Consider the following 23,662-nt stretch of genomic DNA (forward strand, 5'->3'; position numbering starts at 1 on the left):
CTAAACTATTTTTACTTATTCACGAAACATGAAAGAACCCGCATCGTAAAGTCTGTTTACGAGCCAAGCGAAGCGACGGGAGTACTATTTATGGGAAGTTAGTCCATCGCAGGGCTACTCCTAACAATAACTTCGTCCATACCCATTTATACACCTGGGTGGAGAAAGACACTGTGAGATTAAAGTGTGTTGGCTAAGAACGCAACAGTATGCTCGGCCAGAGCGCACAAACCACGACGCCACCGCACCTACCAAGAGCCCTTATGAACTCGTTACAAAAAGTTCGTGCATCGATCGAGTTAGAATTATAAACACGCAAAACTTGTCTCTCATAAGACAACATAAGTCACACGATTGTGATTCCGGTAGAGTGAATGCTGTTAAGCAGAACGATCCAACTTCGCTTAATTTACGTCCTAGGCCTGTCCATTTTTATTTCTGGGGTCCTGAGGATTGGAGGAGGGGGGTGTCGGCCTCTCAATAAACCTTCACACCCCACGCCCCTCTGTAAATCACATAGTTATCTTATTAGGACCCTCCTGGGACGTTGTTCGATGGCCTTTTGTCATCGAAAAAACAGCCGAATATTTGGCCTCTCAACGGTAAGAAATGTTAGTCCAGCATTTTTCTCTACTGTTACCAAGCCTCATTATCCTCGATAATCGAATCATCAGTGCATGCCATCTCGTCTCCCAACCCCCGACCTTAAGGTCCTTTAAACCACAATTACAAATCCATTGGTCCTTCTTAAGCAAGGGGAAAGATGAAGATTGCTGAAATGTGCTTGATTTGATTAATTGGTTTACGTTCCAGTTCTGCTGGCATGGGATCAAAACAAACCAAACAACCCGACAACACTAGCCCGGTGATATCGCACGATGCCTTCAGCGCTGGAAAATCCTCGTGAGATCTCACGTTTTCGAGTTAATATCAGGGAACTTAAGCAATGACAACGGCGACCCCAAGGACGATGCATAGCAAAAAATTAATATCAGTAAAACTGCACGGGACGACGATCGGTCTAAAAAAGTTTCTTAAACTAGATATATAAAACGAGCCATCAATTCCAAAAGGAGATACGCAAAATTAGCGGCCGTGGTTCACGTTCTCCAAAATAAGCAGAACTTGGTCATTTCACGTTGTTGTTTTCAAAAGAATAGCTACGTAATGTGCATAGATTTACAACGCACGTCATACCACTGTTCTGCTGATTAAATCTTGTGTTTGATGACCTTCTCGTTACCGTTCTTGGTTGCCGCCTAGTAATTTTTTTTAAGCTTCAGTCCTAATTATTCAAGCAAGGATTTTGACCCATAAAAGTATACTAGGATGTCAGCTCTGTTCTTTTAGCAGCTTCGGGAGCAGCGATTGTTGATTGATACGGTTCAGTTTCAGGCCTATTGACCTAAAAACTAAGCGTTCTTACCAGGAAACATTCTTCTCAAAGTGGAAGGCATAACAATGCCTGCCAGTTGTTTGAAAACTAGCGTAAATTGAAGTTTTATACAACCACCTTAGCACTGCCAAACAAAAAAGAGCCTGTTGACAATTTCTTGATATTGGTAAGTAACCTTTTCGGTGTGCTATTGAAGCTATCCCAAAAACAGATAACGATTGTATTTAAGAGGTCAATAACGCCTGGCATTTCCTATTTACCCGGATTAGAGGAGATACCAATTTTCAGGCATTTTTTATATAAGTAATTTTTTTTTCTTGTCTGCGACCTTCAATTTCATTTAACCATGCCTCGGGGATAGTAAAACGTTTTGTGCCAAATTGATCTTTTTTCCAATCAATACATCGTCCGTGACGTCGAAGCAATCGTTTCATCATGATTAAATTTTAAATCTCAGCATTTTTAGGATTAACTATTTAATGATTAGGAGTAAACTTAGAGATTCTTGGCCAGCTGAGTAGCCTCAATAATCACAAGAATAAACAGATAAAGAGTTGTCGGTAAAAAAAACAGAGACATGCAGTGCGCGAAGAGAAAGAAACTATGTAAATCATCGGAGGCCAAGAACGTGGAATCAGTGGCACACTTGCTTCATTCTCAACAAGAGGAAAGTACGAAAAGTAGGTCCATACCTGTTCCAAGCTTAAGTCAGGTAGAGTGTAGTTCACGCCGGTATGAAGATGACGTCTTAGTTAATGAGTCACGTTCCTTATCAGTTTGACGTTACGATGAATATATTGAGGTTTCTTGTCAAGTATTACAACTTATTTATTGAAGTAGATTCGGTGATCTCCTCTTAGATTAGGCTCGCAATACCACGGGTGGATAAATTGACTTTGGAAGGTCAATTGAAATAGCTAATTAACATTCTACGTAAATCACATGAAAAAATATTTTACCTTTCAAAAGCCTCTAACAAATCATCCGACATACATTTTTGGATGACATGAAGGATGACAAACATGCACCCGACCTCTGGCTTAAAATTCAAACGCGCCTCATCGTGTGCAGGTAAACTGTACAAATCAGTATGCAATGCAAATTTGCAATTAATTTAGCAATAGATATACTAACCTCTGCATTGTCCTGCTACTTAATAACATAACTTCAGTACATTTGCCGATAATTTTAAGTCCAGTAAAACGTTGGCTACCTTTTCCTATATCTCTCAACACTGTGAGAAGAGGTCAATTCATGGCCACAAGAAGTGCTCAGACGTTTCAAATTGCATTCTTCGCTTTTCACGGGCATGTTAAAATTCACCAGTTTAAAGAAATGCGAGCGTGAATTTCAATTGTTTAGCAGAACCAGTAGGAAAAACTAGATAGAAGACAAATATTTTAATAACATCCCATGAAGCCTAAGCAGGAAGGAAGAAAGTTTTAGGAGTGGGTGGGTAAGCTATGCAACACTGCACTATACACCTTGTAACAAAACCTTCGATATTTTCTTTCTTCGTGACGTTTTATAGCATAGAGCATTAGGTCTAAGAGTCATTGTAAATCAACAAATTAACATTGGGTGATTGTGTTTCCATTCTTTACTTCAGAGGGCAGATTTGGTGGAAAACTCTCGGCTCAAGACGAATTCCTGCCCAATTGTAAGTATATCTGTTTGTCTCAATGGTCCTCAGTTAAGCATCTAGAATTTTGATTATATAAGATACTCTAAATCTTGAATATGCATAGTAACAGTTTCGTTTTTGGAAGATACAACTTCTTGTTGTAGACTGCATATGTCTGTGTTCGAATTTTAGCAGGTGCTTTGTAAACTTTCGGTTTGCTCACATCCAAAGAAAAATCGACCCCGCAAATCTTTACGGATTTTAAGTAAGCCAATTACCAATTGTTAAACAAAAAGAAACTCCCTCGCTTCTTGTGATTTGCGAACAATAGCGGCTAAACGTGTTACGTCGGTATTAGATTGGAATGGAGTCGTCTTGACCGTTAATAATAGTTTAATCCATACAAGCATTGAGAAAATGTTTTCATCGGTTTGTTACAATAGTTTTACAATGTTCAATATTCACTGAACATAACGACAGACTATAGGATTCCAATAACTTGAGTTTAAAATATATTTTACTCTAAATATGCCAGTGAAAAATTAACGACGTCATAGCTGAGTTGAGGTATGTCAGTATCTGCTGTAAGCGGCCAGAAGGTTAACCGGTAACCAGACAGAGGCGCCCAAGAAAAATGGCTTTTTACTCGTTAACGCTTATCTCGGATATTTTCACTGAGTCAGAAGATAAAAACTGCCAGCTGCGATGAATGTTAATTAAACGGGTTAATCTTGAAAACTGAACTCGAACGGTTCATAGATGCTATAACGAGCTTATCTATATCTCAGTTTATGGTCTTTAAAACCAAAACAATAAAATGTGAGAACAGATGCCAAAGGACTGGCAGGAACTAGATAAATATGTCGTCTGCTGCTTCAATCATTGTGATCCTCGAAAGGGACCCTTGTCGAGAACGTTTTATCATTGCAACAATTTCAAGCATAACAACTCTAAGAGATATTTATAGATCAACTAAGCCAACCTCTGCAACCTCAAAAATGTGTAAACGCTTTCCAGAATGCCCCTGCAGAGTGGCAAACAGTAAAACGTAGTGGGTGGTAGAGAACAAGATGTGTCTTTTAACGGCACCAACATTTTAGCGTTGTGGTAAAATTTGCTAATTTATCAGGGAAACTAGTTAATTTTTATCAATGAGATATCATACGACACTGATTCTAGTCAGAAGCCAGTTTAGTCGAAACGAGTACATGATAATCGTTCCAATTAAACGAAAAAAATCTGACATTAGATATATATAGAACTGCTTAATGAAGAAATGAGGAATTATTAGTATCTAGGAATACCACCGTTACCGTGTCATGTTATATCCGTGATGATGCAACCACGCCCTTTGCACGAATAGGGATGTAAAGTTCTAGAATTATCTGAGACAATCGAAACTTTCAGAGTCAATTTTCCTGACAATTGGCCTGAGAATTATTTTCTTTGTAGATTACAAGAAGATCGTATGTATAGTTGGTATTAAATGTTATAGCTTTCATAAGACGACGGTGTAATAAAAATAACTACTTGAACTAATTATTTTACTAGTTGAGTCAAAAGTTAGAATGAGCTTGAAAGTTATGTCCTAAACGAAGTTGAAAAATAAGATTCAGTGACATTAATTTAAATATTGTTGTAGTTAAGTCAATTGTTCAAAGTGGTAACGAAGGAAATATCAATGTAAAGTCGAACTTAAGAAAGGATTCGCGGTTTACTAGCCCAGCAACCTCTGATAGTGATGGGCTGATTTTTATCAAAGCAGTCAAAATTTGAGGAGTTGACCTTTAATACCTCTTGAGTGACATATTAGCTTTCTCAACTGAAGATGCACGCGACTAATCGAGGGTCCATTTGCTCACTTACTTACGCGAAGAAGATACTTCCTCTGTTACTGGATAAGGAAATAAGTAACGTCAGTCTTGTAGAGAAGGAAATATAAATCTGAAAGCAACTGGTATACTTTAAGACGTCAACGATTCGGGAATTCCTCCATGTGCCTTGTTATTCTTTATTGGTTTCTCTTTTATATGTTACGAATCCAAACAGGAAGGAAATTTTGATCCGAAAAACATGTTTCAGATAAAGTTAGCATTTAAAAGAATCTTTGTTAATTTAATATCAATCTGCATAGCGGAATGGAAATGTGTCTTTCATATAACCTTTCAACTTGCCCTTTTGTTATAAAGCACGCTTTAGTTTGTGGTACTCAGTAGCAGTCATCAGTTGCTACATATACAGCGCCATTGCAACACGAGGATAGTCTTCAAAAGTGTATGCCTGCCATTGTAAGTATCTGCGTTCTCTTTTTTGGTTTTCTCTATTTTTCTTTCTCTTTTTCTTTTTTGCCTTAATCATGCATGTTAGTGGTGGGCTGAAAGTGAATAACTAACCTTGAAAGCACGTGTGTTGCGCTGTCGAAAAAAAGGGCACCCAATGGAACTGCACATTTTTCGTGTGTAATGTAAACTTTGTAAAGTACTCAATGAATTTACCTATAAGTTCATGATAAGAATGATTATGTAAAGAATTGAAATTACCGATTTAAGAATGTAGCGAGAAAAGGAATAAGATTAATTTTAAGACCAGAGTATCTTTGGCACAGTCAAGTCTGTTTGCAAAACTTCAAAGGTCTTTCTTCGGTTAAGAAAAACTGCAAATCTTACCTCTCTTAAAACCCAGTACCTGCTGATATAGTTTTAGTACATAGACAATGAACGATAATCCGAGAATGTTCATTGTGTCGAAATTCAGACGTCAGTTGGCAAAACTAGGAGTTATATTTCGGTAAGAACTATACCATCATCAGACTAGAATAATTATGCATACAACTTGACACAAATACGATGCTTAGGCATGTCCAATAAACGCCGCCTGCCAAACATGCACTACTCCCGGCTAATCAAATGATGCCTTTAAACCAGGGATTATTACAAAATTACCCACGTAGAGTTTATAATCATCAAAAAAATATTCATGTATAGTTTGCCAATTAGATCGTTGTCTTCTGGCCGTAAATTTTGTATTAGCTAGTTAAAGGTTGCTATTGATCATATCACAATATAAAATTATATTCAAACAATAACATGGCACGATTACCGCTATTTCAGTGTCTAAATCACCTGTTTTTCTTAAATTAATCATACTAGTATCTAAGTGTTTTATCATAATTTTTACCTAACTTAAAGCACAAAATACAGAATAAATTGCAAGTAATTTGTAGAAAGCGTCGAGAAATTGGAGGTGATTTTCAAGTAGTTGATTTTTTGCGTAGCGTTTTGGAATAAATTCTTCAAAGTACCAGATCTTTCCCAAGAATAAATATCGACATGCACGACTGAAATATTATTCCAGCAGAGTTTGCATTCGTTGACCTTAAGCAACCTTGTCTGACGTAAAATCTTCAATATATTCCTGATATTCCGGACTTCATAACATCTGATGAACCTTTTTTTCCGCCGTCTGGAGCACACGATAAGAAAACCTTAGCACAGATGTGCTCTATTCAAAATAACTGTTCCAGGTGGATTTTAGACTCAATCGTTCCCTGAAATAGCACTGGGAGGAAAAAGTATGGAAGTCATTACCTTAAAGAGCTGCTTAACGAAATAATTAGCTGGAATGCTCACGCAGACCAAACAAATTTGATCTCCTTGCCGTTTGAATTGCGCTAATATCAGTTTTAACCGGGGTTTCTAACTGATAATTTTTTTTTCCGTGTACGCTTCTCTGAAAGCAAACTTTACGCTATCAAAATCCTAAAACCTTCTCTAACGCTAGCCAAGGTGATTAGTAACTTTAAAGGAGCTACGTCACGGTTTGTGCATCTTGAAAAGTTTAGCCTAAGTTTTTCAAGTTTGTCGTTTTTAACATGGCGTAGAATGCCTATTGTTCTCGGGACATTTACTTACAGTTCGAAAAAGTGTATAGGTATGTCATGACGCTTATTAATATTCATCGATGCTCCGAACGAGCTGTTTTCATTGGTTGCTATGAATGCGCGACAATACTCATTACCTCATGATGAGGCGGTAAACTAAACAATGAACTCTCCGCCTATTGTTTCTTTCTTTGTTTCAATGAACTCAACGTGCTTTTGTTATTTAAATATCGAAACAACTCACTTCTTTAGAAGCCATCAAATGAAATAAAGCAATGACCAATTAAAATAATTTTTTAATGTTAAGGAAATAGTAACTTACAATTCTGATATTTTTTCAAAGCTGAGAGTTTTTTTTACATGATTGGCTGAAACGTCAAACAGAAACTTCTTTAAGTCTGCGCTCTTCTCATACAGAGAAGCCGCTTTCTCCTCTACATTTCTGGTCTCGGCCAACACGTCGAAAGGTGTCCGCTCGATCTCCTCCGGTTTTATGGCCAGCTTGACCCAAGTCTCTGCTTTTAATCTTTTTCGTTTTTTTCCGTCCTTTGTTCCTTGAACTTTTCTCCAGAATCTTCTAATGCTCTCAGCAAGTGCATTTCCAATACGCTCTTGACCCGATGCCTTCAGCTGGTATCCAAGAGGCAAGATGCTTCGTTGGAGCAAGTCGAAGACTGTTTGGGGACGCCCGTGAACTTGTCGCCAGTTATATATTACTTCGCCGTTAAGTTGAAGATAATACATCGGACTGTTTACGTCAACAAATGGAGGTACCATATGAAGGAGTAACGGATTGATCGGGTTTTCGAAGAGCTCTGAAAAGAGCTCCCGATCACTGACGTTTTCCATGTTTATATTCATTGCGCGATCTGGTCGGCTATTCGAATAAGTCAGCCGGAACAGTAACCTCAGTTTTAAAATTCGCGGCAATTGTGAACCATTTTACACACGAGTGGCTTTTTTGAATGGGTTTTGTTTTAGTCTTGGTTACCATTGTTATTCGGTCGTAGGCTTGAAACAATAGCCCACTTGCTCGAGACGCGCCATTTTCAAACACAACTACAACTAGCAGTTTTCAAACCGGAAAGAACAGTGGTTCCCGTTGACCGATTTTTAATCTTCAAACATATTTTGGTAGAAAAAAGATAAATTTTTCATTTGCCGTTCGTGGGTTGGCGAAAATCAGCAGAACTTTTTAGAAATGTCGTTTTGAAAACAGCCTCCATACAAAAAAAGGCCAATTTTGCTGTATTTTCAAGTGCAAAAGAACAGTCCTTACACTTGTTCAATTTTGTTTGTTTTAGCCTTTAAATGTAGATATAGCATTCTTCTTCAAAAAGCCGCGCGTGGGTTGGTAGATTTATACTTCTTGAAACCAGAAAAGCAAGTTTAATTAACGCTACTGAGCCAATTTTAGCCCTTTCTTCTCTTATTGTGAGCGCTCTCACATTCAAATTTGCCGCTTCGCTGATAATGAATATTTAATGATGTCCATGCATTCTGCCCCATGTCTGTTTTAATCTTCTCCATCCTCAACCATCGTTGTTCCTTTATGGTTTATTATTATCTCTTTTTTTTTTTTTTATCTTAGTAAACTACTATTTTCAGGTTTTCTTCAATTTTAAGGTAATTTTGTGGGTGAACAAAATAAGTAAAAACAGTGACTGAGCTCCTTTAACTAAGTGGTTTCAAAACTACCTCTTGCTCAATCAAAGAGGCTTATCCCACGCGATGTTTTTGACTGACAAAGACAAGAAAGAGTTTCCTATTTTAATTATATTTTGCATCGAGAAATTTCCTAAATTTTTCATGGGAACACGTGGGTGGTAATTTCATAAGTTTGTTCTTTATTTGATTTCAGTACGATTTAAAATGTACGCCTTGCAAGATAGGTATCACTGAAGCTGCTTCACATGCTAACTATGTTACCAACAGTGTTGCAAAAGGTCGAAACTCTACATTTAAAGCTCGTTTCTAAGTCCTCAAGCCTTGGCCAATCAGCGATCGGCAAACAGTACTAAATTTGCCCGAGTCAGATTTACAACCTCGCAGCTGCTTTGTTCAACATCGCGATCTTCCAAGTTATATTTAGACCTGGCACACAAAGTCAAAAGTAATAAGATGGTTGGCCCATTAGTGAAGATAACAGTTTCCTAAGCTAATTAACTCTATCTCTCAAGTGGTTAAACCCATGTAACACTTTCTCAAGAACTTTATCTTTTACGAATATGAGAGAGCCTTGGATCTAAGTTCCATCTGATGTGGCTTACTCCAGGTATGTTCCTCTGAGCTAAGAGATTAAGTAAAAGATCTTCAACTTTAATTAAAAAGTTTGAAGAAAATCTCACTTTGATGGTAGTTCAGTCGACTTTGTCCCGAAAATGAAGGCAGCGAGCGAGTTTAGAGAGGACCACAGAACTGATATCAAACAACGGCTTTCCAGAGTTTTTAAACGGCAGAAGTTACTTAGCAACGTGTCCCCGAGCAAATATCCATGTAGTATTTAAGCGATTCTAAGTGACTTGTGATTTGTAAATTAATCCAGCCGTTGTTTTCTTCCCATGAGTGATCCACAGGTTCCCATCCACAGGTTCTTATAATTCAAGTAGTTTTGCATCGAGAAATTTAAATACGAAGTTTGGAGCGGAAACCAATCCCAGGGGTCCATTGCTACCCAGCAGAGCTGTTCTATTTGAGGACAAAGAGTTAACAGCGGTCTGTCTTGTTAAAGCAATTGCTTTGTGAAGGTTTGCATTCTGCGGAAGAGCTAAAAGAAACCAAGTTAATAACTGCATGGCTACCTCCAGGGCAGTATATAAAAAAAAACACTGATCAATGCGAATTGTCGATCAGTGCATGGCTACTTGTGACTGGCTAAAACTTTGAAAATTATTTGTACCTGTAGTAATTGGCGATGTGATATAATTGTTTATAATCTTCTCACGAGAATCACTGAATCGGATGTATGAGATTTTAGTTAATCACAATATATTTTCAAGCGGTTGATTCTCGTGATTCAGGCAAGAAAGCTTTCTAAACGATACAACAATGCATTGCTCGTGATAGCAATACTTACATAAGGGCAAATTAAACTTCATTTTACTGTTTTTTGTTTTTTTTCAGTATGAGTCATTTTTTCCTCTTTTGAATTTATTTTGAGTTACAAGAACTTTTGTGTTAGTCAGTGCTTATGTGTGTAATTTACTTGTTTCATCTTCATTTCCAATCTAATTGCGTGGATACCTCTATTTAATTACGTAGGTACGTTAAAGTCGTATACAACCTTAAGATACCTAAGTGCGATTGCTGTCCTTGTTCTGTAGCGTTTTATAATGAAAAAAACTAATGCTACACTTTGCATTAACGAGTTTTTTTTTTAAAACTTCTTCTCCGTGTTTCGCTCTATAATTCAGTTATAGTGGCAAAGAACAATAAAGCTTCTGTTCCACAGAATAGGAGTCTTGCTGATCTTAAGGTGTCCAAATAGGAATGTTACACAATGATCAACGCAGAGAAAATTATCTGTTTTGTTCCTCGGCCATCGTCTTTTATTGGCATCGACATAGCAATTTCAAGGAGTCCTTTTAAGTGTTTTCACCGTCAGGATAAAGGTATGCTTACCAATTACGTTTTGTTCAGGCGTATTATATGGATTAGTCGGCTATTACAGATCTGTTAAAAATCCATTTTCGTTCGTTATCACAGACGAGAGGGGCAACGACTGTGCGTGATATTTAATTTTGCGATATCTTCACGAAAAAGCTGTCAGTAGCTTAATGAATCGAGAAAAGATGATGGATGACCAAAACTGTTTTTGTCCTCCTCTGCAAAGTAGCTCAATATTGAAAGCCTTTGTTTAGGAAGTGAAGAATCATAAATAAGCGAATGAAGGTGACTTAGCACTGATAAGCACCAAGAGGGGTCAATAACTCACCGGTACAAAAGCTCTTGGTATTTAGGTTATCTTTCTCGGAAAGTAATTTATTATCATGCTCATTACAACTGGAACAGAATACTGCACGTGGTGTGACGTTAAGGTTACTTCAAGTTTGTGCTTAATTTAGAAGGCCACTCTTAAATTGGATTATAGCGACACAAAGCTTAGCCGATAAGGAGCAGCCGACAGATTGAAAGGCATTATCCTCTCATAAAACGCCATATCTGTTCATATCTCAATAAATACTCCGACCAAATCTTATTACATTGAAAAATCGCTTTGTTATCTTCTCAATGGACTTACGTTTCTTTTCTTGTCAGGATATCAAGAATGTCAAAACCAACAAAGGCTACTTATACAATTATAGGTTACGGTGCAATTTATTGAACTAGTCAGGCGAACAGGAAAAACTAAAATTATCGAAAACAGCATGAAAACACTGAATTATAAAGGTTACTACCCTGCGAATGTCTGGAGCATTTGTGTTAGTTCGTCATATGTACAATGAAGTGTCTTTCATATGACTTTCTGATGACGTTCAGCACTGCAGTTGGGAAATGCATACCATTTTTATCGGCATGCCCCGCACCGCGGGAGGTCGTTTTCGGCGTACGTAATATTCACTTATTTACTCTCGTGTCATACAATAAGCTAATCGGTTAGGTTTCTCGTATCAAAAGGGCTAGTTCAGAAGAGAGACGTCCAGGTTAGAGTTTTCGCTGGTTATGTGGGTGACATCGATTGCTGTGTGGATAAGGCGATTATCTGCCGGTAAGTAGTACGATTTGATTACTCACCTGTATGGACATAACGAGATCACGTATGAGCCAGTGGCCTAGGCCTGTATCGCGCCGACGGCTACGGAAAATAACAAGGTCTTCATTAAACAACAATCGGCGTCTGTAACCTCTCCACAAGTATTTCAGTTTGAATTCCGAAAAGCCTTTGACTTTTCTTTTTAACTGTTATATATACTACAGGGATAATTTCGTAGTTTGACTTTTCGCAAAGTATAATACGTTGAAAAAGAATGCTGAAGTTAAAACCTGGCGCAGTTGTATCACGGTGTGCTTTAAAAGACCAAAAACAAAGCCATCTAGGAGGGGTTCTTCCAAAAATTCAGGGTACAATTGCAAGAAGAAAGGAAAGCTGGGCTGGTGATCTATCAACGACACACCGGAAGAACTGAGAGCTGTTTGCAATCCCAAGTTTAAGTGACCTTCATAGATCGAAGACGTCAGAAGTGGTTGGCGTTTTTGCTCGTAGTTTATTCCTCGGACCAAGCACCTGTTTCATACGATATCTGCAGGATTACATGTGCAAGTTTAATTTAACTGAGCTTTCTACGCTAGTAATTTTTTCAAAAGAAATCAGGAACATTTTTTTACTAAGCTTATTAATGCTAGCAAGGACCCTTCTATTTACAAACAGAATTATTTGGCTATTATTACGTTATCTCAATCTTAGTTTTCATCAAGATCTTCAAAATGACTCCTCCATGAACCTCTCCAAAAACCACTGCTATTGTTATGTCAAACAGAGTTGTCTTGTTTTGGGGATTTCTTCTTCACAGAACTGTAATTCCGTTTGGTCTTACGACCGTGTGATTTACATTGTCCGCACATGGCTGAGTGTCGCGAACGCTATTACTACTGATTAACTGGCTATGTTCGTTAGTAAATGAAAGCACGTAAACAGAAATTCTCACAACGTTACGCTTTCCGATAAACATCAGAAATATTTCGTTTCTAAGAGGAGACAATTGACTCGTAATAGTATCGTTCTGCAATAAATAATTAAGTGGAACACGTTTTAGTCTAAGTCTAAATCGAAATAAATGATTCAAATTTGGAAAAATGTTTGTGAACTGCATTCATACAACGAATCACCCATGCCGTATTGACTACCAGTGAGATACGAAATGTTACAGACTTTATTTTTACGTCTTTTATTGGCATATTCCGATATCTGATAGAAATCGTAGAGCTCAAACCCCACGTAGATAATATAAGGGCTCGCTACATGTAACGAGCTTGAAATGCATGTTATGTCATGCCTTAGGGTTAAACGAACCTACTAGTCACTTAATTTGACGCGACTCAGCGACAACGCGCGCGTCATTAGTCTGTGTAATAACTACAGGTATTACATGGTAATAACTTTACCAAATAAATAAGGCGCTGAACGTGATTTTGAGGGAAGTATTCATGTTAAGCTCAAATTAAAATGCACTTTGAGTTGAAGTGCTAAACAGGCAACAGATTTATCGCTTAAGGTGTCTCGGATTGATTGATAATGGCAATATCAGTTAATAGTCCGTCCTTTTTTTATATAATGAGAACGAAATTAGTTCTGTATATGATTAGTACTCAATTAGTCTATATGTATATTGATCCTCTGAAATTTTTCTTTGTCTTCTTTGCTTTGACTTCTGCCTTGGTCCCACCTCTTGAATTAATTCGCATGGAGCATTGGCATCGTCAAAAAAAAAGAAAAGAAAAGAAAAACATTTTGTTTACATTCCATTTTAGCAATATTATATTGCTATATATAGAAAACCCTCTGAATGTTTTTAAAACTTTTGAGCTTGACTGGTTTCCTTAATAATTAACGTGGTCTTATAATATTAGTGTCAGTAAGTTTAGCTTGCGCTATTGAGTTATATTCGAACACTTCACCCTATTCAGACCGTGCTTTTTTCGATTTTCAACGCCGAATCTGGACGTAGATGGAATCACCCAGACCAGCGTATCTTAACGAATAAAGGAACGTATCAGACCACGTTGTAATTACGTCGCGCTATCTCGACACAATTTTGGATTTCTCGATTTTTCTAAAACGGCAGAAAATCGACAAATATAACATAAATGGTCATCAGGACCAATAGAACAATGCTAGAAAGTTCAACAAATGCAAAAATAACTGCCTTAAAGTTAAATTTTATGCATTTGTCATACAGCCATTCCTTTTTTGTGGGCAACATATTGTTGTACGTAATCAAAGTTACTGATCGGTGTTCAAATACCCATCTTATCGGATTAGATTTAATAACATGAAAAACTATGGTTGATTCAGTTAGTATATCACGGCTTAAATTGCAAAGTCAATAAGATTGATTAACCTTTCTTTAAGCCTGGTTCATACTCGTGAGGTAAGCGCAACATAAGTGAAGTAAGCCAAAGGGTAAGCACAAGAAAAAGGAAAATGCACGTTTCTTTTTCTTGTGCCTATGCTTGAGCTTATTTCACTAGTGTTATGCTTATCTCACTAGTGAGAACCAGGCTATAGGCACTCTGTGCATATACGCGCTGTATTTTGTGGCTCGAGCTGACTTATGACTCGAATACCTGATAGCTCTCTTTAATTAAAACTTGTTCGAAATAATGAGATGCAAGGATAAATGTATGCATAACTTTGATTAAACTTATTTTATTACCATTAGCATTACGCCAAATTACCTACGATCTTAGTGAATTTTTAACTCTGACCTCAGACGTTTGCCACCTGAATACGCCACAGCAAAAATACTGGTAATTTAGCCCGCACCTGGGTTCCTGCAAAGCGAATGAGAACTAGCTAGAATGTGCTGTGAGACAAAGAAATTTTACAAATAAAATAAAACCTCGATTGCCATATAATCCTGGATTAACATGAATTGGCCAACCCTCAGTCGGTTTTCGAATCAAGGCCAGTACTTCACAACCGAAAATTGCGTACTTACTTAGTTCAGAGCAAAAGTTGCCGCTTCAACAATTTGGCCGTCTGACAAGAGCGAAGATGAGTGATTAATTTCTTCAAACTGAATACTGCTAACGACCAATTTATCAAATCCGGGCGTAATTCGTGACGTTTTTAAAGTGATCTGCCTGACCTTGCTACCCTAGCCCGTAGCCTGTAGGCGTTTTGGGATCTATCAATCATTCTATTAAAAGCAAAAATCAAAGATGACAATTATTATGACGACGTCACCAAAGTCTCTCAGTCGTTCTTGCAAATTCTTTAGTATATTTTGTTCGATCTGGCGGTGACAACTATATGTATATTGCAACGGAGTAAATTTCAAAACGAATCACCGTGTACGTACAGTGGCTCTTCAAAAGGCCATCTATATCGTACAAATTAGATTACATTGGTTGAGGAGTTGAACTTTTTGGATGCAAAATCGGATACGTCTTTAATAGGCTCCCTGCTGGTCAGTGAAGAGGTGTGTTGTAAAGACGGAAACTTACAAGTAAATCTACTCGGTGAGTCGAAAGCCTTACATTTCGCGATTTTACCCAGCGTTACACCAATTCAAATGACTGAATAACAATCACGGTTGATATTTTGTGAAATTTGAAATGTTTTGAGATGTTTGTGAAGATTAATTGTTACTTTAGAGAAGGGCCAAGACTTTTTATGTTGTGATGTTGTACATGTTATATTTTGAGAAATACTCATGCATTTCAGTTGAAGTTCAACAGTGCTAACTCTAAACTATTGATAGAACTAATTCTGTGAAAGCTGTGCATTGTCTTATCAGCCCAATCGAGCAATACGTGAGTCCTTCACTTCAACGGATATACTACTTAGACAGGGCTGGATAGCAGCTCTCGTGAGGTCTCACATGAATGGCTTGATACCCTTTGAGAGAACAATAGAACAAACAACAGAAGCAATGCCCCAAGCCCCAAGACAATAGCAGCTGCTAAGACCAAAAAGAATCGAAAGCTCGCGAGAACCGCTACACTTCTTCCTTAGATATCCTAAATTACTTGCATACGACATTCGATGAATGCAATACCGTTTTAATGGATGTAAGTACCTATTACCGATCATGTGGCTCTTGAGTACTCATCAAGAGTTGTATTTCCGTTTTGAATGATAACAATTTCACAAAACAGTACCGTCTTATTCCTATGTATTTCCCGTCACTGAAATGAATACAAAGTTAGTAAAAAAAGATCGGGATAATGAAGGAACTGGACAATAAATCCGGTTATGCTGGAGTATATTGTCCAGTGTTTACAGTAGTACGTGCTCTGAACATATGCAAATCCACATAGTACATCTATTAGCTAGGGCATGTTCACTTATTCTCTGTTACAAGTAGAATTCTTTCCTTCAACTAACTTGCAAGTCATGCCAACAACAAAATTTATTTTACGGCCAGCTCCGTGAGCGGGCAAGATGAACCAAATCCTGCGCTGTGATTGGCTACACGAGTGGGAAAGATGGCGAATATATTGCCCGCTCGGGATCACCCGCTGTGTCCCGCGAGAAAATGGTTTTTTTTTTTTTTTATACATACAATAAATCCTTTTAAGATGGCTGGATATTGGCCTCGTTCTTTTTTTGTGCGTTTATGGACCCGACCCCGTCTTGGTCAATAAACACGCAGAAAACGAACTTGGACAATATCCAGCCATTTTCACCTCACGCTTGGTTAATAACCCGCATATCTTGCTGAATCAGTGTAGAGACTCACTTAGTTCTGTTTAGTATTGAGGTAAACTCTACGGAGTTTTGTGCGGACAAATGAGTGTACCGAATTTTTCCCAAGGAAGAATTTTCGATTATTGCACAATCACTTTCCAGCCATGAAGTAAATCGTGAAAATATACACACTAAGATAAAACGGCTTGCATGGCCTTGATAAAGAGTTCGCAAACAAGTTTTCAATGTTTAAAAATTGAGTAAATGTAGTCAGGAGATGACATAATCAATAAAAGTGCCGTTTTTTGTCACTGACTTGTATATTTTAGATTTCTATTTTATTTTATTTTATTTTAATTTTATTATATTTTAAGTTTTAACTGTTGTTGTTGTTGTTGTTGTTGTTGATTTTTTGTTTACTGGTGACGTAAAATAGACGCAATGCGCCAAAACCTTACAGACAACGCTGAAATACGCCGGCAGCTCGCTTATAGTTTGACATTTATAATTATCACATTAACACTTTTTTTTTCGTCATAACAGATTGCTCTTCTAAGCAGTACAGAAGAAAGTCAACTCTTCCTTTAGCTTTGTGTCCGGAAAACGACTGAAGGCACCCAAACCTTCCAGGCTGCGATGAATTTCAGCCAAAGATACTCAACATTGGGTTTAAATTCAAGCCAAATCCCGCCAAGCAGTGCACCCCTAGAGTATGATTTCGTGGTGGAGCCAGAATGTTCGCGCATAATTCGCTATGTCGTGTACGGTGTGCTTTTCATCTTCGCGATATGCGGCAACTTCACTGTTTGCCTCATTCCTTTTCGACATAGGCGCATGCGCACATGCACGTACTCTTTGATCACGAACCTCGCTGTCTCTGACCTCGGCACCATGTTATGTTTGCCTTCCATACTGATTGCGATGGAATGGAAGGGTGGTGAATGGACGATGGGGCCAGTGATGTGTAAACTAGTTAACCCAAGCCTGACTATGTTCTATCTCGTTACCACCAACACACTTGTTGCCATCGCAGTCCATCGCTTCGTGGTGGTTGTTTTTCCGTTTAAATCAAAACTCGGAAAATCTAAAATAGCGCTAGTTATCTTACTGACGTGGCTGACTGCATTTTTCTGCGTGTTACCCTCATTCGGTGCTCGAGAACTTCAAGCCATTGGAGTGAGAAACAACGAAACAATTTATCGTTGCGTAGAGTCTTTCCCTGGTAGGACAGTGGAGGAACAGATTTACTACCAAAATATGTACACCATATTCCAGTACATCATTAATATCTTCTTGCCCGTTGTGATAATCGTCATCTTGTACGTTGTTATTGCTTACAAACTTCGACAGATGTCGATCGCGTTGGGGTGTGGTCCAGTTCCAAAGGAAAGAAGAGAAAGTCAGGGCTCAGTGACGTATTACAGTGTACGAAGCTCGAGGAAACAAAGTATAGACCAAACTACTTTAAGGAAAAGAAACGAACTGGAGAAGAAATTTTTGCGGATGCTGGCAGTTGTTGTTATAGTCTTTGTCGTCTGCTATGTGCCGTACACCACGTTCTTCCTTGTGGTTGAAAACTACCAGGAGGCCTTACAATGGAGGTACTTGAAAATCTTATACTATTACATCTACTTGCTAATGTGGTTTCCAAATGCGTTGAATCCGTTATGCTATGGTGCTCTAGATGAACATTACGCAGCTATAATCAAGTCTCTCTGCTGTTGTGCCATCAAAAACACGGGCACTAGATATTTCAGATCTGGTAACCTTGCAGCCAATTCGATCCCGGCCAATTCTAACCACCATGGAAATCTTTTCAGTCGTTCGAACAACTCCATGCCCGCCGTAATTGAAAAAACAAGAAGTCAAACAGCCAGCCATTCCAGTCGGGATGAAGGCAGAAGAGGATCGAAGACGTGTTGCTGCTAGTTCTAGATGGAATGACCAGACAATCCCGGATCAGTAAACAACCTTTATCAACCACTCTACATGATATTACGATAGAACAGATGTTTATCAATCAAAGCTTGAATTAAGCACGTACATACCAACAGCATTTGGCTGGGGTCTGCGCAAGTTTACTACCAACAATGCAAGACCAACACAGAGAGACCCAGTTAGTCCTTAATCTGTAGAAATGTGGCAACAAAGATGATACAATAGCTGGTTTACGCTTGCAAGATAAAGAAATTGAAAAGAAAAGAGAAAACAAGAAAAAGAAAACAGAAACAAACACCATCAAGACTTCATCAGTCATGAATCATCTTGGTCCAAATCAGGACTGAGCGTCCCCCTGCCCCCCCATCCCCGGACTGAGCAGCGTTTTCAACTCTACATGAGACACGCAATGGCGTAATGGTTACATAAGATTCATAACACTCAGGGGGGCCACACCACGCAGGAGGAATTTGAAACCTCAACAATCACGCGCGTACCGGCCCTTTTGGGTTTGTATTTGAGGAAGACTCGGTGAACGAAATCACATCATTATCTTGATGTCATCGTTTTCGAAAAGCTCCATTTTGAAAATGTTTTTCGTTTGCACGAAAACAGTTTGTTCCTCCGGTTTGAAGAGTGTTTTCAAAAAGCTGCCTTTTCAAAATTGTCCAGCGTAGTGTGGACGCTGACTTATTGACCACGCGTCAAACTCTCTCTCCGGTAAGGTGCATACATACAGTGTAGGTACCTCTGAGTGCAATGCTGGGCCGGATGAAGACCAAAATCCCACCCAGAGGGAGTGGGAAGCAGGGGGTGGGGATACTCGACGTGTTCATGCTATAGGAAACGGAGATGAGCACTGGCATGATAGACTATGCAGTAAGCTCAAATACAGGGCTACCCTACTATACCTTGTGTAGGGAGAACAGGCCCCAGTTGTTCGAAGGCTGGATAACGCTATCCACCAGATAAATCGCTATCCAGTGGATAAGTATTTACAAAACAAATAAACCGCGCTATCGGCTCAACAGTCATTTATATTATCCGCTGGATAGCGTTATCGGACAACCCGGGCCAGGCCTTCAACTGTATTTGTGTTGGAGATGTAATACATCATGGGTACCCAAAAGACCCTCAAGGTAGAACACAAGTTTAAATGGCTTACCTCAGATACTAGGGAAATAATACCTCAGATACTCGGATAAAAAAAAATGCCTGTAGTTTTCAAGGTGTTTTGGATAAGAAAAGAAGGGTTGCTTAAAGGTGTAAATATGGGGATAAAGATCAAGTTGCTTTCGTCAATTTAGAAAGATATCCCACAAAAAAGGTAATGAACTTTAAATTCTTTAGGTGTCACTGATAAATCTTAATCCAATCTTTGATTAATGGAATTGATTAATATAGCTTAGAATATGTGATAACAGCATTCGTCGTATGTGTGTAAAAACGAAAGACATAAACTATCTTAGTAAAATATCATAATTTTCATACAAATTATAATAAAAAAGTAAACGAATTCTTATCAGGCTGGTTGTTGCCCCAGAGTTAAATAAGCTATATGAGAAAGGGATATCCCAAACATTGTCCTCCTTAATAACCCCTGATTCATCTTAAGCTATCATATTTATTTACCTGGTGGTTTTAAGCTGAACATGATGATCTAGACCTGCTTAGTCCAGTTCTGGCTAGCCTTCAGAACAGGCGGATAAGCGGGGAAGAGCGCAAAGCGCGAGTCGAAGAATATCGTCTCGTGGTTCGCGCTCGGGTTCGTGCTCCGCGTTCGCGTATCGTGTTTCGCGCTCTACACCGCTAATCCGCCTGCTCTGCAGTCTAGTTCTGGCCCTTACTCGAGCTCTGCCACGCAACGCTACTATAATGTCTACGATCTGCGCAACTTCAGGCCGAGAATATTACTGAACGAAATCCTAGTATTATGTAAGATGATTTCCAGTCCGTACCGCGCAGTCTCAGCATCCTTAACGTTTTTAAAACATTATAACGGCTCACTCAATGGAATGCGAACGATGTTATTCGTTACGAACCACGTACCTTAGCTTTGAAGCCTTTCAAATTCTTTTCCAACAGTTTCATTGATTTTTACAGCTGCGAAGTTGTTTCATCAAGTGATATAAGGAAGAACGAAGCATAAAACTTCCACCGCTTCGTATCCATAATGGCGGTTGTTTTGAAAGTTTGAATTTAATCCATGTAAGTAGTTGCGAAATGTTTACAGTTTGTGATGTCTTACATGATGCAAAACAAAAAACGCAAACAAATCATTTTTAACGCGTTTCCTTCAACTCACGGTTATGCGGTGTCTACCGCGCCACTTAGTTGGGACACATAGTTTTTACAATCGCTTCGTATAGATCGAACTGAACCGTCCACAGCATCCGGTAGTTTTGAAACATTAACCGCAAAATCAATTGACGTAGGACGTTTAATAGCGAAGAATGTAATAACTATAAAACAATTTTTTGGTTACGAGATGCCTATTAGAAATTCGGCGCTGTGAACCTTTTCGGCGATACGGCGGCCATTTTGAAATCTATTGTTTCAAATAGCTATTACGGGATGCTTAGGGGGCGAATGTATACTAATCTGCCCCCTCTCCCTCTCCCCCCCAAATCTGGGCATTCCATAATAGCCTGTGAAACAATAGAATTCAAAATGGCCGCCATATCGCAAAAAATGTCATTGGTTATTCATCATCTCGTCTTTACCTTGCGCTCATGGACAGTCTTGCCTAGTTCCCAGGCGTCGATATTTTGCCGTAGTCAATCCCTTTTCGTGGGCAGTGCTTCTCGGCTACGTCACCGAAATGAATTGGCCGTGACCCTGAAGGCCTGGGACAGGGCTGTACAGGAACTTAGGAAGGTTCTCTTATAATTCATTATTTTCACCGGTATATATAGAATAATGATGTTTGCTCTTTCCCTCCTGGATTTTGGATTCTGGCCATCTCCCTTTACACTGAAACATTTCAGACCATATCGGACGGTTCTCGTTAAGTTTTCTATGAACGATATAATTCTTGTTAACTACTGAGATCCCAGATCGAAGGAAACTTGAGCTCGTACTTGATTGTTAGACCAACCCAGACAGCTTCGATCTGAAAAAGAACTAATATGTTTACCTCAACCCTATCTACAATAATTGTTCAACCTTATTCAACTGAGGGGCAAAGGCCAGGGCTTCATAAGAGTCAACGGCAAAACACTAGCATCACTGTTTGATTCACGACAAGACCGCGTCAAAGGGCGTACAATCTTGCTCCAAGAGCACTCTATTCTTTTGATCAACCTTTCACGTTGCTGGTCAACTGAGCCGAAATATTTAACATGTTCAAAATATTCTCGCAATTTGTTTGGTCCTTACTTATGATATATTAGGAAAGAGACATATAGATGACGTCATTACCATACTTTTTTGTTTCTTCATGACATAAAACAGATAGATTAATATTGCCGCCAGGTGCGCTTGCAGCTCAGAGAAAAAAAGAAAATATATATGCCTATGTTCACTGGTTTCTGGGCAGTTCACTTTGAATCAAACATAAGAGAGGTTTTGTAAAGTTACTTTTCCTTATGATTCAAAAGCTCTTTTAAATGCAAAGTTTGAATTAATGAACTGAAAGGTTTCTATAGATGAATTACAAGCAGGTCAACAATAAGAGATAAAGCTATGAACGATATCGTTCAGGCTTAGCCTAAGTGGCCAACTTGTGATGTCGTCCGGTATTGAAAAGCCACAAAAACATACACTGTAATTCCGGGATTGGTGGGTGTGAATGTTATGTATTTGTAAGCCATAAATTACTTTGAGAAGAGGTCCATAAGGGACAGTGCGATATGTAAGCACTTAACGTTAATGAGAGTTGTTGTTTTGGCGCTCCACTAAAAAGCTCCTTGTGTATCCCTCTGGCGATTGAATAGCGCATACAAAGGGCATGCACTGTTAAGTTTGAGATAGTTAAAACAACACCTTTTCTTCTTATTACTATGCAACAAGCAGCTCTCGAAAGCAATAAAGAAGGTGAATCTGAGGCGACTAAAAATCCGGCCGGTATTTTCAAGGAAAATGTTTACAGAACTCAGTGACGGTGTTTAGACTTCTTTAACAAAAACAAGGACAAGCTCTAGCAACGAGTTCGACGCAATGGCGCTATCTTCAATCTTGTCTGACTAGAAACTCGTAATGGCTGATCTTACTCAATTAGAGTTATCATTAAGCCCTGACAGAGAGAATCGAAAAGGAAAACAAATTTGCATATATTTCGCGAGCCGAAGTTTTAAGAGATTTCAGGCTTCTTGTTAAGACTAAGAAAGACTTCTTTTTTATCCTGTTACAGATGCGTGTTTTTTTTTTTTTCATTTAGACTTGCGAAAAGAAAACCTCGTCTCAACTTATTATTTAGCACTACAGTATTTTATCGTTAAGTTCTTAAAATACATCTATCAATGATATGCCGCCTCAATGGCTACATGACTTCAGTGATCTGTTGGGCCTTAAGGACACTTGGTCGGCATCTGAGCACCTTGATAAAGAACACTTTCCGGCTTAATTGATGAAAAGTCTGCTATTTTGAAAATGGCCAAGCAAGGCGTTTATCACAATCCTCTTTCCATGCGCCGAACCAATTATGCATATATTATGTCGACCTTTTCGATTTTTTCCAATTAATTTTAAAAAGAAATGACCGTCTGTTGTCAAACTTAAGTAATGGTTAATGGCACTCTTTTCACACTTCTTAAATCCAGTGGATCGACTCGTCTCTTCGTTTCCTTTTGCTAGGTGGAACTGAGTGAATTTCTGGAAGATTTCATTCTTGTTGGAGATATATTTTTTTCGAGTGTGTGTTTGTGTGTGTGTGTGTGGGGGGGGGGGTATCGAGGGAAGAGTAAGAGGAGGGGAGGGTCGTTTCGCTTTTTGACCCTTGCAGCATAACATGGCGAAGAGTCTAAAATTCGTTCATGTAAGTTCTTTGATACTTTCATAATGGGCCCCGATTTTGTTATTTTTGCTTTTGTCTATGAATACAATATGAACAATACCGAACCATGGTTACTGCGATTCGTGGCAAAAATGTTTGATCGTGCGAAACGTGCACCAGCTTTCCATTGGTCTTAAATGTGCCATGAATAATTTGACGAAGGTTGCAGAAACTCAGTCCCCAAGATTAGTATGTCGATGAGGGAATCAAACCTAATGCCAATGTGAGTACAGGTAATTGTCATTTGAGGCCTTATTAGGGATACGGGGTATTTAGGCGAAAATTTAACGATATACAGCGGGAAATTGGGGGAAAAAAAGTAATGGTATGGGATCAATTACAGACATTCCAGGATATTGATTGGGAAAATTGTTAAATTTTAAATTAGAGAGAAACGGCAGATCCTCCACCCCGTATTTAGGCCTCGTTATTATATTATTAAAGCCGAGGTGCGTTTTCGTGTCGCGAGTGGAAGGCAA

The 23,662-nt window shown here is 38.7% G+C and overlaps 1 protein-coding gene across 5 annotated transcripts; it reads left to right on the forward strand.

The window, feature by feature from the left end:
* The first annotated feature begins 1,635 nt into the window (after positions 1-1,635).
* LOC110055606 (RYamide receptor-like) lies at positions 1,636-19,706 on the forward strand. Of its 5 annotated transcripts, none has more exons than XM_089272765.1 (3): positions 1,636-2,076; positions 3,006-3,056; positions 16,796-19,706. In XM_089272765.1, exon 3 carries the CDS (start codon positions 16,889-16,891, stop codon positions 18,179-18,181), a length of 1,293 nt encoding a protein of 430 aa, XP_089128891.1. In that variant the 5' UTR covers positions 1,636-2,076; positions 3,006-3,056; positions 16,796-16,888; the 3' UTR covers positions 18,182-19,706. The 5 variants fall into 5 exon arrangements, with proteins under 5 accessions (XP_089128891.1, XP_089128893.1, XP_089128890.1 ...); XM_089272767.1 differs by lacking the exon at positions 1,636-2,076 and adding an exon at positions 2,385-2,467 and having other exon boundaries at positions 16,796-16,891; XM_089272764.1 differs by lacking the exon at positions 1,636-2,076 and adding an exon at positions 2,392-2,467.
* Positions 19,707-23,662: the final 3,956 nt, after the last annotated feature.

Source organism: Orbicella faveolata, unplaced genomic scaffold, assembly GCF_042242905.1.
Source record: "Orbicella faveolata isolate gen_17 unplaced genomic scaffold, um_ofav_v1 contig_35, whole genome shotgun sequence".
NCBI classification, from domain to species: Eukaryota; Metazoa; Cnidaria; class Anthozoa; order Scleractinia; family Merulinidae; genus Orbicella; species Orbicella faveolata.